The sequence below is a fragment of the Hemiscyllium ocellatum genome, chromosome 36 (assembly GCF_020745735.1).
Source record: "Hemiscyllium ocellatum isolate sHemOce1 chromosome 36, sHemOce1.pat.X.cur, whole genome shotgun sequence".
NCBI lineage: Eukaryota > Metazoa > Chordata > Chondrichthyes > Orectolobiformes > Hemiscylliidae > Hemiscyllium > Hemiscyllium ocellatum.
In genome coordinates this window covers 42,663,313-42,675,096 of record NC_083436.1, presented here as the reverse complement: position 1 = coordinate 42,675,096, position 11,784 = coordinate 42,663,313, and the positions used below count along the sequence as shown (strand labels likewise).

General features: G+C 43.3%; 1 protein-coding gene across 1 annotated transcript in view; it reads left to right on the top strand.

Moving 5' to 3' along the window:
* The first annotated feature begins 503 nt into the window (after positions 1–503).
* Positions 504–11,784, top strand: part of tspan5a (tetraspanin 5a) — a 101,998-nt gene continuing 90,717 nt past the window's right edge. Inside the window, exon 1 of the mRNA XM_060851771.1 lies at positions 504–708. Coding sequence (XP_060707754.1) covers positions 628–708 — 81 coding nt within the window. The 5' untranslated portion in view covers positions 504–627. The remainder of the gene's footprint in view (positions 709–11,784) is intronic.

Here is an 11,784-nt window from a genome sequence, read left to right as displayed (position 1 = left end):
GCTGCCAAAGGAAGTGGTGGAGGTTGGTGCAGGTATAACATTTAAAAGGTATATGGATAGGAAGGGTTTGGAGGGATATGGGGCGGGTATTGCAAGTGGGATTGGATTGGATTGGGATATCTGGTCGGCATGGACGAGTTGGACCAAAGGATCTGTTTCTATGCTGTATATCTCTGACTCACTTTCCCATTCTCTTGCTACCGCATTCCCCTCATTTTCAGAGGTTAGTTCTCCTCTCTTTCTCATTCCTTCCTTTGCTGATTTTTTTCCTAGTCTGCCTTCCTCTCTTACTCTTTTTATTTCGCTCTCGCTCCGCTTTTCTTCCTTTATGCCTCTCTCTTTCTCCCTGCCTTTATATTTATCTGCCATTCTCTCTTTGCTCTCCCTCCCAGTGCCTGCCCCCTCTGCCGGAAGTCCCGCCTTTGTTTAGCCTGGGATGGTGCTGTGCTGAGGCGGAGCTGCGGCTGTGCGGCGGCTCTGGGCCGCTCCCACCCTCCCTCCCTGCCGGCCGATACATTGTAGCCGGAGCTGGAGACATTGTATCCTCGGCCTCCAGCTGTTGCCTACCTTCCCTGTGTCCGGCCGCTCAACCTTTCCAGCCAACCCTTCCTTCATGAACAGTCCAAGATGTCAGGGAAACATTACAAAGGACCTGAAGTCAGCTGTTGCATCAAGTATTTTATTTTCGGCTTTAATATTATATTCTGGGTGAGTAAAACACAGACACAGTGATCCCAGATAGAGTAGTGTTGTTACTGACAGCTGGGTTCTGTGCAGGAGAGGGAGGGGATGGTGGTAATTTGAACAGTGGGGATTCAGGATAAACCAACCTGGGAAACACTGTGGAAGGCAAAAGAGCCAGCAATCTCTGTGTGAAAAGATTACACAAGAGAAGCTTTGTGTGGGTTAAGGGGAGGCCTGAGAGTTTGTGTGAATCATGTACTCTGGGTGTGCTTGCATTGTTTTCAATTTGAAAGAAAGTTATTTTTTAAAAGTGTACTATACAATTCTTTGCATCAGTCCACACGTTATTTTAAACTGCTGTTTGTTGAGTTGTGGGTCCCTAGGCGAGAAAATGTGACAGTTGTGATTTACACACGTTGCCTCTGGTAGTGAAATGATTCTTGTCGCAACACCTTTTATAATGGCAAAAAAATCCTGTTTTTTTTTGTTCTGGTCAGTGTCTTTACTGTCTTTTTGCCTGAATGATTGCAGCAGCAACTTACATGTCAGTCTGTCAATTGCAACCTCATTCACATGAGTGTTTTCCTGTTTTGATGGTGTCACTCTGAATGTCAGTCCCATCCAGGTTTCTGACAGCGAATTGCAGCTTCAAGTCTCTGTGTCTATGTGTGAGCCACTTGTCCGGGGAAAATGGGAGCTATGTAAAAATTTAAATTTAAAAATAGGTAACTGTGTAGTATAGTAGCTCTTTCAAAGCTAGAAAGTGATCGTTGAAAGGGTTCAAGTAGAGGTTAGATTACAGTAAGAACCTCACTTTTTTTATGCATTCAATAAGATTTTCCAGATGTTAAATTTTTTGGTAAGTTGCAGCAGAAACAAAGCATTTGAACACATCTGTCTATCTATGTGGAAGAGATTGAAATGTATGAATTATCTTAATTGTAGGATTCAAAATTTGAAATGATACATTCCTAAATTTATAACAAGTTTATTTTTAGTTTGTTTTAACTTTAGTTTGTGGCTGTTAAGGCTTGAGAAAATGAAAGAGAGGGGTTGGGGACAGTTAGGGTGAGGAATATACAAATGTGGGAGTCCTTCACATTGAAAGACTGCCGAGGTAAGGGAAAAGAATGCTGATGCCTAGCAATGATACATGTGTCTTGACAGAAAATAGCCTTTGGTATGTTGAAGACTTGATCTAGATGTTAACAAATATGACCAACTGCTTAAAGATTTAATGTGCTGTGATTTCAGTTGAGAGCTGAGGGATTTTCACCATCAGACAATACTGAATAGATTTGGACTGACTTCTTTCGGAAAGTATGTGTATGTTGAGGGGTGGTCTGATGAAAGAGGCCTTTGAAGGGATTCTGTGGCTTAGAGAAGATCTTTCCAAAACAAGAGCCCTCTAAATATGCCCAATAATAAAATTAGTAGAAACTTCCTTACCCAGCCAGCAGTGAGAATATGGAATTTGCTCCTATAAGGAGTTGTTGAGCTGAAACACCTAGATTCTGCTAAGGGAAAGCTAGATAAAGACTTGAAGAAAATAAGAGTAGGAAAAAATTCAAGTGGAGGAGGTTTGCCTGGAACATTAGCATTGACATGTACTGGTTGAGTTGCATTCTCTGTATCTGTGCTGTATGTTCTGGGTAATCCAGATATCCCAGGAACATTTTGAAAAACTGTCAAAGTCAGCTAAAAAGTGTAACACAGCAATTGTTGGCAATCCAAGCCCTTTTGATGGATTGTACTTGGAATAATGTTACATCTGGATTTTAATTCCTCTTTCCCCCCCCCCCCCCCCCCCCCCCCCCACAGTATAAATGAGCTGAGAGTTTGAACTATGAACAAAACTAGCTGACACTTAAAAACTAGCCAGTGTTGCCAAGAATTGTAATGTAATAATTTTTGTTCATTTGTTTAAATTACACCCTTTTAAAGGAGCAGCATTTTAGTGAAGGATGGAATGGGAACTCTCCTAGTTCTGCATGTTACTCTGTCAGTGAGGCGTTCTGTAGTTTCTTTAATGTTTTCTTTAAACTACTAGTAAGAAAACCACTTAATAGAAAAAATAGCAATGCAAGCTATATATATATGTGCTATGTTTTAAGAAATAATGAGTGCTGTACTTTTGGGTATGAGTTTATGATAATTTGGTAGGCTGGTCTTGATAGTTTGTGTTGTCCTGTCACATTAGTACAGTGTAAAGGAACCTACAGAATTGTAACTTTCTCCCCTACAATACAGTGATACTCCAGTAACACCGTTTTGAAATGCTTTAAGACCAATGAAGTACTATTGAAATGTCGTCAATATTGTGAAATAGGAAGCAAGACAGCTAACTGTCAACCATAAACTCCCAAACATCCATGTGTTAAATGACCCGGTAATCTGAATTTTCAAAATTGAAGCCATTTGAGGAATAAGAGAAGCTGGAACAGTTTTACTTTAATGAGGAGCAAATTAAGAGGAGAATTTAACAGATGTTCAAAATGATGGATTTTGATAAAGTTAATGGGGAAAAATTGCTCTATTGACAAAGTGTCATTAATCAGAGGGGACAGATTTAAAGATCATTGGCAAAATAAACCTTTGCGAAGCCTTGGGGTACATTATTGTATCAAAGATGGTGTAAACAAAGCAAACCATTGTTACTATTTAAAAAAAACTTTTGACAATTTGGTGGTCTGAATTCAAAGGTATGAATGGAATAAATGCTGGAGGTTGTTTGTTTTCTAATTGACAGATGATTCATGTGAAACAACATGAGAAGTAAGGATAGTTTTCATCTGTGAAAGAGATGGCACTGTTTAAACAAGGCTGCTTGCTGTAAAGCTTCAGCTCAAATAAGCTCAGCTGGCAAATCAGATAAGGCGTGAGGGTAATTCCCTAGACTTGGAGGGACTGAGATTATTGGGTCTCTGATGCTCTGCAAAAGCTCAAAGGTTGGGCACGAGTACAGTTCAGTCTGCCTCTTTGGATTGTTTGTCTGTCCTTTAAGATGCTGAGTAATCTTCCATTTAAGCAGCTTAATTAATGGAGGGCTGTTTCAGATTTACTGTACAACTACATCAGCCGGGGGAGTTGCTGTGCAAACGTTTCTAGGATCATAGAATCTCTACAGTGTGGAAACAGGCCCTTTGGCCTAACAAGTCCACACTGACCCTCCAAAAGGTAACCTACCTTGACCCATTCCCCCTACCCTATATTTACGCTTGACTAATGTACCTAATCTATACATCCCTGAACACTATGGGCAATTTAGTATTGTCAGTTCACCTGACCTGCACATCTTTGGACTGAGAGAGCAAACTGGAATACCAGGAGGAAACTCACATAGACACTGGGAGAATGTGCAAACTCCACACCGACAGTCACCCAAGACTGGAATTGAACCCAGATCCCTGGTGCTGTGAGGCAGCAGTGCTAACCAGTGTGCCACTGTGCTGTTGAAATGGTCTGTCCAGTCTACAGCTGCAGGATATCTTGTTGTGTGGGAAAGAAAGTAAAGCAAGGTTGCATGGTCCTATTAGAGAGATGAAAATGTAAGTGAGAGGGTTGAATGATACTCTCTCAATGTACTGGTGAGCTCCTATTGGAATGCAACATCCAGTGTTTGATTAGCAAAGGAAGTAGGGGGGGAGGTGGAAACAATAATTAGACGGGAACTAAGGTGCTGGGATGCAAGTATTAGCTTGTTCTCTTTGAAAAGGAAGCTTTTAGATTGCCGCATGGAAGTTTTTAAATATGCAGTGAATTTGAACTCTGACAAATTGTCCGCACTTGTTGCTTCTAACTCAGCCAAGTACTGCCTTGTACAGAACACTGGTGAGTAGGATGGAGACGCACTTTGCATGTGTAATGTGTGCTTGCATTAATGAGGATATTAACAGGGAGAGCATGCTGTCATTAAGGTCAGATTAAAACCTGTAGCACTCTCTGATACTATGGCAACTGGCGTGGCACATGAAGCATGGCAAATTCAAATGCTGGGATATGACTGATTACAGACAAGCAGGATGCCAGCTGCATGAACTGTTAGGATACCCTTGCTCGCTGCCTCTGTCTGTGTGTGCCTCTGTCTGTGTGTGCCTCTGTCTGTGTGTGCCTCTGTCTGTGTGTGCCTCTGTCTGTGTGTGCCTCTGTCTGTGTGTGCCTCTGTCTGTGTGTGCCTCTGTCTGTGTGTGCCTCTGTCTGTGTGTGCCTCTGTCTGTGTGTGCCTCTGTCTGTGTGTGCCTCTGTCTGTGTGTGCCTCTGTCTCTTGTGCTGTCTCATGCTGGGAAGGCAAAGGCAATTGTCTCTAAGGACATACATTAACAGAGATACAGATTCATAAGTTGCTGTCTGTCTGCTTCACTAAAGTATAATTTTAAAAGAAGGATGCGTAATTCAAGAATTAAGCATAAGCACAGGCAGGACTATTGATGCCAATATTGAATGATCATCCTTTTTTGGTTTGTTGTGCCACAATAGATTTTTAAATTCACTCCTGGGACAGGCTGGGGGGATCACTGGCCAGGCTGGCATTTATTGCCCATCCCTAATTACCCAGAGGGCAGTCAAGAGTCAACCACATTGCTGTTGGCCAAACACATGTAGGCCAGACCAGGTAAGGATGGCAGATTTCCTTCCCTAAAAGACATCAGTGAACTAGATGGACTTTTAACTGACAATGGTTGTTGTGGTTCTGTTCGCCGAGCTGGGAGTTTTTGTTGCAAACGTTTCGTCCCCTTTCTAGGTAACATCCTCAGTGCTTGGGAGCCTCCTGTGAAGCGCTTCTGTGCTGATTCCTCCAGCATTTATCATGGTGTGTCTCTGCCGCTTCCGGTTGTCAGTTGCTGTCTGCTGCAGTGGCCGGTATATTGGGTCTAGGTCGATGTGTTTGTTGATAGAATTTGTGGATGAGTGCCATGCCTCTAGGAATTCCCTGGCTGTTTTCTGTTTGGCTTGCCCTATAATAGTGGTGTTGTCATGTTGAATTCATGTTGTTTGTCATCTGTGTGTGTGGCTACTAAGGATAGCTGGTCGTGTCGTTTCGTGGCTAGTTGGTGTTCATGGATGCGGGTTGTTAGCTGTCTTCCTGTTTGTCCTATGTAGTGTTTTGTGCAGTCCTTGCATGGGATTTTGTACACTACGTTGGTTTTGCTGGTTATGTTGGATTTAGATTTTATTGTCATATGTACTCAAGTACAGGAGTACAGTCAAAAGTCTATAATGTTGCCACACATGGCGCCATCTTATGTACCAAGGCATCTAGGTACACAAAATGTAGGTACTAAATAGTAAGAGAAACAAAAGTTAAAACATTGTGTTATTTCATAGAATCAGCAGGCAAAAAAAAAGGTACCAGTTAATATTAAATTATAAACTAGGAAAATAAACAAATGTGTTAAAGGTTCAACAGTGTTTTATGTTGTCCACTTATCTCTCTCTGGGTAACCTCAGCTCTGTATCCTTGATGCCACCGACACTGGTACCATCACGGTGACTGAAGTTGCCACCTCTCCAACTCCCCTAGTAGCTCGGGAACATGCCCGGGCAGGATCCAGTCGCACACCGAGCTGAGACACTGCCATGGGCCTCTGAGAGACCAGGCCGACATACCTCCGAGAGACCAGATGGTCACCATTAGGCTGAATCCTTACTGCTGATTTTATTGATTTCTAATTTCCCCATTTGGTACGGTGTGATTCGAACCCATAGCCCCAAAGCATTGGTGTGAACCTCTGGATTGCTAACCCAGAGACATTACCACTATGCTACCAACTCCCCTTTATGCCAGCTCTTTGAAGAGACAAAAAAATACTGCAACTACTGGAACCCAAGGTAGACAAGCAGGAGGCTGGAAGAACACAGGAAGCCAGGCAGCATCAGGTGGTGGAGATGTCAATGTTTTGGGAATAACCACCTTCAACAATGGAGGTGGGGGTAGGGGAAGCTGCAGCTAAGGGGGGGTGGGAGGGAGAGATGGTTTGAGTGGGGAGAAGGGCGGAATGATGAGGTAGTGACAGGTCGACCCTTCCTTCCAGCTACCAACTGGATTCATTCCTCCCATCGACTGATCAGATCATAACCACCATCTGTGTTCACCCATCACTACCCCACGCCCCTGCCCCTCTCCCTACCCAAACCACCCCCCCGCCCCACCCCCGAGCCTTGGCTGCAACTCCCCCTACTCCCACCTCCATTCTTGAAGAAGGGTTATCCCCAAAATGTTGACTTCTCCTCCTGATGCTGCCTGGCTTGCAGTGTTCTTCCAGTTCTTTGGAGAAGCTGTTCAGTGAGTTCCGCTCTCTCTCCACTTTCCCACCTCTGCCGATATTTCCTTTTCAAGTATACATCTCAGACAAGTTATTTCATAAGGATTAACTGTGTTCTCTTCAGAAAGACTATTGAGACAAACAATCAAAGTTCTAATTGACTGCAGTGTTTAGAGAAAGGGGGAGTTTGTGCAGCATCAGAATTACATCAGCCAAGGGATTGCCTGTTAGTCCAAGTGCTGTTCTTAGTTCCTCAAATGTCGGTTCCTTGGAATTTCTGTTGTTCTTTTGGAAGGGGAGTGGAATCTATAAAAACGCCTCATCATTTACTGAGACATTATTTGCAAATGTATAGTACAGACAGCTAAGGAAAAACTAGCTGGTCCATTAATCCTGCCCCCACACTCATGATCTTCAATACCCATCATGATAAAACATCCACACTCCTCTCCGTCCTACTCCACGCCTTCCTCATTACGCTTACCATCAGTAGCTATGGAGAGAAAAATCATTCCAGTAATGTCTCGTGGCCAATTTGACCCTGAGATACCTAACCATGTGATTACTATGGCTCCCTGTCTATCTGTGTGACATCGTTGGACTGCTTTCCTGCTTCAGTTCATTTGCTTTTGAAATCTTCATCTGTACCTTTGTTCCCCCTTACAACCACACAAATCATTTCCTGGCTAGCCTCCCATTTTCCAACCTACAGCTCTTACTGCCTACTGTATCCAGTTCTTGTCCAAGGAGAAAGTGAGGACTGCAGATGCTGGAGATCAGGGTAGAAAAGTGTGGTGCTGGAAAAGCACAGTGGGTCAGGCAGCATCTGAGGAGCAGGAGAGTCGACGATTTGAGCGTAAGCTCTTCCAGATGAAGAGATTATGGTCGATATGTCGACTGTTCTCCTCAGATGCTGCCTGACTCACTCTGCTTTTCCAGCACCACACTTGGACTCCAATTCTTGTCCCCATCACGTCTGCGCTCACTGGTATACCTTGGCTTCTCCTTGAGTAAAGTCTCAATTTTCAAGTTCTTATCGTTGTTTTCAAAACCCTCCGTGGCTTTGACCCTCACTATCGCTCTGAGCCCCTTCTGAATCTTTTGAGGTTCTCCAATTCTGGCCTTTTTAACCATTGGTGACCAGGTCACAACTGCTGTGAACCCCTGGGGTCTAGAATCCCTTTGCTAAACCTTTGACTTTTCAGCTCTCCTCTCTTTTTAAAAAAGAATTTCTCAAACTACTGCTTTCACCAAGTTTTTGCTCATCAGCTTTACTATCACTTGCGACTCAGTGTCCTTTTTTTTGTAACACTCCGGTGAAGTGCCTTGGAGTGATTTCCAATTTTACAGGTGCCACAGAAATGCAAATTGACATCTATGGAGAGTCCTGCAATCGTTGAAGCGGCTTAAGAAAGTAACTCTCAGCCACCGTCTCCAGGAGAACTAAGAATGGGGAGTAAATGCTGGCCCAGCCAGCATTGCCCATGTCCCACCAGTGAATATAAGTGAATGTAAACCAATCCAATGCTGTGTTGAATGCAAAGAGCCACAGCCGCCATGCTAGTCAGCAGCACGTTACTGACATTCAGTATTTTCTGGGAATGAGTTACCACTATCTAGGTATTGAACAATATTTAGTCTGTTCCCACTATTAAAGTCAGGATTTTTGGTTTTGATCCAGGATTGTGACTGTCACTGGCTTTACTGCCCATCCCTGGTGAGGGGAAGTGGTGGTGTGACTATACTGTGACTGGACTAATGATGCAGAACCTTAAGCAACGTTCTGCTGACAGGGGTTCGAGTCCCGCCATGATCGATGGTAAAATTTGAATTCAATTATCTGCCATAAAAGGAAGTCTGATGGTGACCATGTAACCCCTCTGCAGATTGTTGTAAAAACCTATCTGGGTTCACTAATGTCCTTTGGAAGTTAATCTGTGAACCTTACCCAGTCTGGCTTACATGTAACTCCAGACCCACAGCAATGTGGTTGAATCCTAACTGCTCATTGGACGATTATGGACGGGTAGCAGGTGTCGGCTCAGATGGCAATAGCTTCTACCTACAAACAAATTAAAATGAAATTGCCCCCAAGAAGCTGGTCTTGGTGTAGATGCGAGCACAGTGGTTTTTATTGTAGTGGTTTGACACACACCGTCGCTGACTTGGTTATCCCTGATGAGAAGAGACCAAATTTCGATGGGTCTGGAGTCACCTGTAGGTCAGACTGGGTAAAATAAACAGTATAGTTATTTCCTTGAAGGACATTAGTGAGCTAGATTTTTATAAAACAACCAGCTGGTGATTCCATTGTCATTATTACGCAGAGTTGCATTTTATGACAGTTTTTAAAAAATATTGAATTTAAATCCCCCTCATCCTCACCATAATAATCTTTCAAATGGTCAAACCATCTCATCATTACATTGTTTTACAGACCTTAGTGAGATCATCTCAAAGTTAATGCTGCTCTGAACTGAAGGTGCTGGCATCAAGTTTATAGTTTATAAAATTACTTATAAAATATTCATTGAGGTGCAAGACTTGATGACTTTAGAAATCGAGTAGCAATTTGACCCAGTTGGTGTCTGTTTGGTGTATAGTTTGCCCTGTCCATTGTTAGGGAGAGGGTATTAGCTTGAGGGGCTGAATGGCCTGTTGCTTTAAGTTTGAAAGTTGAGCAGAGGTGAGAAACAGAACTGTGAATGAGCCAGGGAATGAATTTAGAATTTCCTAACATAAATTGTTTATTTCTGATTTAGGGCAGGGAGTGGGTGGTATGGTGCAAAGAGCTCAGTGGAAAATCAATGATTGTAGTGAAACAAGGTATATCCAATATTGGCAAGTTAAGAATTCAGTTCCTAATGGAGAGACCTTCACTTCACTTAATACATGTTGGTGAATGATCCTCAATAGAAAAGCTCAGTCATCTTCTGCCCTTGTGTTCCTTGTTGCTATGGCAGTGAGTTAAGAGTCTAAGTAAATGCTTTGTTTTTTCAATAAAAGGGAGTTATTTTGTTGTTTTGCCCTTTCTCTTATTTCTGCCCTCCATCACTGCCTGTGGTGCTGTGACTCGGGAATAAGAGAGTGTGGTCCTTTTAATAGTGTGGGATTGTTATAAATTTGCTGGCTCTTGACAGACTTTCTTCATGTCCCTCCCTAAGTCACAAAGATGGTGAAGACATACCCTGCAATTTGAGAGCAGGCATGAATCGAAAACCGTTTCTGCTGCAACTTATCGTTGATAGCCCGTGATGCTGGATTTCATGAGAAATATTAAATCGCAGATACAACAGAGAAGGAGACCATTCAGCCTTTTGTGTCTGTGCTGGTGCCTTTGAAAGAGCAACCCAACTGAACCCAGAATACTGTAGTTTTTCAATGTGGTGTGTGTATGGAATGAGCTGCCAGAGGAGATAGTGGAGACTGGTACAATTACAGCATATAAAAGGCATCTAGATGGGTATATGAATAGAAAGGCTCTAGAGGATTACAGGCCAAATGCTGGCAAACGGGACTAGAATAATTTAGGATATCTGGTTGGCATGGACGAGTTGGACCAAAGGGTCTGCATCAGTGTTGTTCATCACTATGATTTTTTTCTGACTCTCTTTTGGTTAGATGTGCTTTTAGGGACAATGTCAGGTTGTGGTGATATCACTGGTCTAGTAAATGAAAACCCAGGCTAACGCTCCAGGACACTGGTTCATGTCCCACCATGCAACTGGTAGAATGTAAATTCAGTTAATGAATCTGAATATAGAACTAGGCTCAGTGATGGTGATCTCAATAATTGCCACAACTGTTGAACCAAGTATGTTTTGGCAGCAAAGGGGGGACATTGGCCTGAAGGTGTTATCACTGGACTGTTGGGCTAGACACCCAGGTCATGTTCTGGGAATCCATATTTGAATCCTGCCATGACAGATGGTGGAATCTGAATTCAATAAAAATCTGGAATTAAGAGTTTAATGATGACCATGAAACGCTTGCCGATTGTCAGAAAATCTATCTGGTTCACTAATTCCCTTTCGGGAAGGGAATCTTCCATCCTTATCCAGTCTGACCTACATGTGAATCCAGACCCAAGCAATTTGGGTGAGTCTTAACTGCCCTCTGGGCAATTAGAGATGGGCAATAAATACTAGCCCAGCTGCGGTGCCCACAGCTTGTGAATGAATAACACCAGGAAGGCATCCTGTAATGCTTACCTGGCCTTCAGGTGCTTTTGTATCAGGGATAATGGTTGTACCTCTGGGTCGGATGATCTTGGGTACAAAATCAGACACACCACAACATTTCAGGTCAGTTTAAAAGTATCTACCTGGTCTGGCCTACATGTGACTCCAGACCCACAGTGATGTGGTTGACTCTCAGAGATGGCCAACACTTTGGCGCAGTTGGGAGCTGACTATGACAGCAATATTCACATGGAGGAATAAAGGGAGAAAAACACCACAGAGCAAGTTCCCTCAAGTAAGTAATGGACCCAGGACACCAAGGTTTTTTAATGACTCTGCTGCCATGATGTTCTTGTTTGTGTTGTCATACAGCACACATCCCCGTTTCTCCTTTGCACTCTCCTCTGACCCACACCTATTGCTGTACTCCTTCCTTTCATTCAGAGGACGTGGGCGTGGCAGGCCGGGTCAGCGTATATTGCCCATCCCTAATTGCCCAGAGGGCAGTTGAGTCAATTTGCCAATGAGACAAAGCTAAGTAGGAACATGAGATCAGTACTTCTCCTGCACTGGCTTGTCCTCACACCCCGTATGGTCTCTTTGGGAAGGCTGTACGGCCTTATAGACAGCAAGGGGACGGAGATTGAGGACAGCCA